The sequence below is a fragment of the Mandrillus leucophaeus genome, unplaced genomic scaffold, assembly GCF_000951045.1.
Source record: "Mandrillus leucophaeus isolate KB7577 unplaced genomic scaffold, Mleu.le_1.0 Scaffold217, whole genome shotgun sequence".
NCBI lineage: Eukaryota > Metazoa > Chordata > Mammalia > Primates > Cercopithecidae > Mandrillus > Mandrillus leucophaeus.
This window is the reverse complement of record NW_012102221.1, coordinates 2498795-2503183: the sequence shown is the minus strand read 5'-3', so window position 1 is coordinate 2503183 and position 4389 is coordinate 2498795. Positions and strand designations below refer to the sequence as shown.

General features: G+C 42.0%; 1 protein-coding gene across 1 annotated transcript in view; it reads left to right on the top strand.

The window, feature by feature from the left end:
* F11 (coagulation factor XI) overlaps nt 1-4389 on the top strand; it is a 28337-nt gene that overhangs the window by 13408 nt on the left and 10540 nt on the right. The window contains exons 6-7 of the mRNA XM_011980779.1: nt 293-402; nt 739-898. Coding sequence (XP_011836169.1) covers nt 293-402; nt 739-898 — 270 coding nt within the window. The remainder of the gene's footprint in view (nt 1-292; nt 403-738; nt 899-4389) is intronic.

Below are 4389 nucleotides of genomic sequence, written 5' to 3'. Positions count from 1 at the left end.
AAAAAAAAAAAAAAAAAAAGTGAGAAGGGCTTGAGAAGTCATTCATTCATGCAGTCTCCTTCTTCATGTGGCCACTCTCTCAAGCTGTCACTGTACTGAAGAAGAAATAAAGTTACACAGTTCACAGGTGCTTAGCGGCACTGCTGGGACCACGCCCAGCCACTCAGCCTCCCAGATGGATGCTTCAGGGTCTCGCAGGTTCTCTCTCCAAAGGGGACTTTCTTATCGTCTCATGTTTTCTCCTCCTTGCACTTGGAAGAATAAGACACTTTTCCTTTTTCTTTTTATTCAGTAACATTTGTCTACTGAAGCACACCCAAACGGGGACACCAACCGGAATAACGAAGCTCGATAAAGTGGTGACTGGATTTTCACTGAAATCCTGTGCACTTTCTAATCTGGGTAACTATTGACTTCTTGATGACGTAGTGCAACCATTAAACATGCTGATGATCAGGACAATAGATCTCACTCAGGTTACCAGCTTATGCTCACAATGGAACGGACCCAAAGACCTTTACCTTCTTCATGTGATAGATTTCATCATGTCTTGTACAGTTAGATCCTCTCTTTAAATTTCAAGTTTAAAATAATCATGTCATTTTCTTCTAAATAAAAAAATTTAAAAGATCTTGGGATACACTTAGATTTTTTAATATGGAATTTACAAATGCTGTGACTGGAATTTTCCTGATAGCTGGTGACCTGAGTTCCTAACACAGTTCTTCTGTCGCGCAGCTTGTATTAGGGACGTTTTCCCCAACACGGTGTTTGCAGACAGCAACATCGATAGTGTCATGGCTCCAGATGCCTTTGTCTGTCGCCGGATCTGCACTCATCATCCCGGTTGCTTGTTTTTTACCTTCTTTTCCCAGGAATGGCCCAAAGAATCTCAAAGGTAAGGAGTTAACAAGTAAGGATAATTTGTTATCTTTTAAAAATAGCTGATCAAAATCCATCATTAAAAACTCCAAGTAACTAAAAATTTACTCTAAATGTTAGTATAGGATAAAAATTGCAAAGAATTTCTAGCCCCTCTCCCATTCTATTCCCCACCTACTTAGCACAAACCCGACATTACCGAGGACTCTTTTTTTTTTTTTGAGACGGAGTCTCGCCGTGCTGCCCAGGCTGGAGTACAGTGGTGTGATCTCAGCTCACTGCAACCTTTGCCTCCCGGGTTCAAGTGATTCTCCTGCCTCCGCCTCCTGAGTAGCTGGGATTATAGGCATGGACCACCATGCCCAGCTAATTTTTTTTTTTTTTTTTTTTTGTATTTTTAGTAGAGACAGGGTTTCACCATGTTGGCCAGGCTGGTCTCGAACTCCTGACCTCAGGCGATCTGCCTGCCTCGGCCTCCCGAAGTGCTGAGATTACAGGGTTGAGCCACCATGCCTGGTCAATAAATTTTAAAATAAATATTATTTTACCTAAATAAATTTTAGGTACAGGTACAGTTTTGTTACATGGATATACGGTGTAGTGTGAAGTCTGGGCTTTTGCTGCTCCACCCTCCCCTATCCTTCCAACTGTCTGAGTCTCCAATAGCTTTCATTCCACTCTGTCTGTGCCTGTGTACATTTTACTTAGCTCCCACTTACAAGTGAGAACATGGAATATTTGACTTTCTGTGTCTGAGTTGTTTCACTTGAGATAACGGCCTCCAGTTCGATCCATGTTGCTGCAAAAGACAGGATTTTGTGATTCTTTATGGCTGAGTAACATTCTACAGTATATTCTACACACCACATTTTCTTTATCCATTCATTTGTTGGTAGACTCTTAGGTTGATCCATATCTTTGTTATTATGAGTACTGCCGCAGTAAACATGTGAGTGTAGGTATCTTTGTGAAATAATGATTTTTTTTCTTTCTTTTCCTTTGGACATGTACCCAGTAGTGCTGGAGGTCTCCACCTTGGCAAAGGGAGAGTTGTCTAATTCTAAATGAAATGAAGAGATTCCATTTCCACTTCATGACCACTAAAAGACAATTCAGTCCAATGCTTTGTTTAAAATAATTGAACCAGGAGCAGAAAGAGCTGAAAATGTCAGTGAAATGTCAAACCCAAAGTGGAGAGAGAGAGGTGGAAATGAATGTCTCCGTCAAGTGCGTTAGGATGGTGGTGGAGGGAGATTTGAGAATTGAGTTCCTGTTTCCTTACCAATGGAAATTAACACAGGACATCAGAAACAGCATGAGAAATTTCTTTGATTATCAAAAGGACATTAGCTAAGGTTGCTGTCCCTCTTTTATTTATTTATTTAAGACAGGGTCTTGCTCTGTCACTCAGATTTGGGCGCACTGGGTGTGATCTCAGCCCACTGCAGTCTCCACCTCCTAGGTTCAAGCAATCCACCTGTCTCATCCTCCCAAGTTGCTGGGACCACAGGTGTGCACCACCATGCCCAGCTAATGTTTGTATTTTTGTAGGGACAGGGATTCGCCACGTTGGTCAGGCTGGTCTAGAACTGCTGGCCTCAAGCAATCCGTCGGCCTTGGCCTCCCACAGTGCAGGGATTACAAGCCTGAGCCACCATGCCCAGTTTGCTATTCTTCATTGGCAACATTCACTTAAACAAACAAACAAACAAACAAACATCCATAAAATTAAGTCAGTTTTAAAACCTAGCTTGTATATATCTTTGAATTGGAACTCTCAGAGCCCTCAGCACTTGCTTGCTTGGCCTCCTGTTGATGAAAATGTGTCCTCCAGACAATTCAGCCAAGGGGAGCCCCGTGTGCCTTGCCCATCACACGAACCTCACTTTCCACTGAGTGAGGCTGTAATTTCAGAAGTGCCAGGTTTGTCACATGAAAATATATCTGTTACCATCCCTTATTGAACAAATTTAGTAGAATTTGTTTGGTGCCTATTATATATCAGGCATTGTTCTGAAGAGTGGGGATACCATTTAGTGAACTAAATAGATGAAAACCTTGCCGATTGGACCAGAGTGGAGATGAGAGAGAAGTGACCAGATTGATATGTGTTACAGCAGAGAGCCAATAAGATTTACTGATGGATTGGACCATGGATTGTGAAGTAGTCAGAGATAGCTCCGAGACTTTTGGCCCAAGAAACTGGAAAGATGGAAATGCTGATGACAGAGATGTGGAAGGTTTCACAAGCGGCAGAGTGTAGGAGAAGCAATGCCCATGACACATCTAGAGGAAAGGGTTGAACCGACAGCTGGAAATAGAAGTCACATTCAGGAGAGAGGTTTATGTGTAGATCTGTGTTTAGGTGTCGCCAATATACAACTGATATTTTTTAAAAATCTAGTGAAATTATCAAAGAATTAAATGCAGACAGGGAAGAAAGTAGGTCCAAAGATGGAGCCTTGGGGCGTTATAAAGTTCAGAAATAAGAAAGATGCCATTGTCACTTGTAATTTTGTGTTAGTCACTGCTCTTTTTCTTTGTCTTATTCCCTTACCGACCAATTCCTAGACTAGGAATAACACATTTGATCTTTAATACAGAATGTGATAGGAATATGGCTTCTATAAGCCAAAGCTTGGCAATTTAAACTTAAATTTATTAAAATTAAATAAAACTGGCTGGGTGCAGTGTCTCATGCCTGTAATCCCAGTACTTTGGGAGGCAGAGGCAGGTGGATCACTTGAGGTCAGGAGTTCGAGACCATCCTGGCCAACATGGCGAAACCCCGTCTCTACCAAAAATACAAAAATTAGCCTGGTATGGTGGTGTGTGCCTGTAATCCCAGCTACTCAGGAGGCTGAGGCAGGAGAATCACTTGAACCCGGGACGTGGAGGTTGCAGTGAGCCGAGATCGGGACACTGCACTTCAGCCTGGATTACAAGAGAAAGACTCTGTCTCAAATAAATAAATAAATAAATAAATAAATAAATAAATAAAACTAAAAATTCACCTTCGCAGCTGTATTGGCCACATTCCAAGTGCCCAGCAGCCACATGTGGTTGGCGGTTACTGTATTGGATGGCATAGACATAGAATATTTCCATCACTGCAGAAAGTTCTAGGGACAGCCTTGCTCTAGACTGTGGTTTTGTCTACTTAGGAAAAGTCACTCTTTTCCAGGAAGATGCTTCCAGGGTGTAGAGTCAACGATGTACTTCACTCATCTCCTTATAAACCTGTTGCAATCCTGGATAGGAGGTTTCTAGGTAGCATGAAGACTCTTGAATCTTTAAGACAGGCTGGGAGTTTTGAAAGGAAGGAAATGGAAAGAGAAGATACTGGGAAGACTGACAATAGAGTAAGCTCAGAAAATTGTTATGGAGCCAGGTGATTTAGTTAGAAAATGTGTCTGCAACCTAAGGGTCATGGAGTGTGACTCTGTGGTTTATGGGTGTGACTCTGTGGTTCATGGGTGTGATTCTGTGGTTCATGAGTGTGACTCC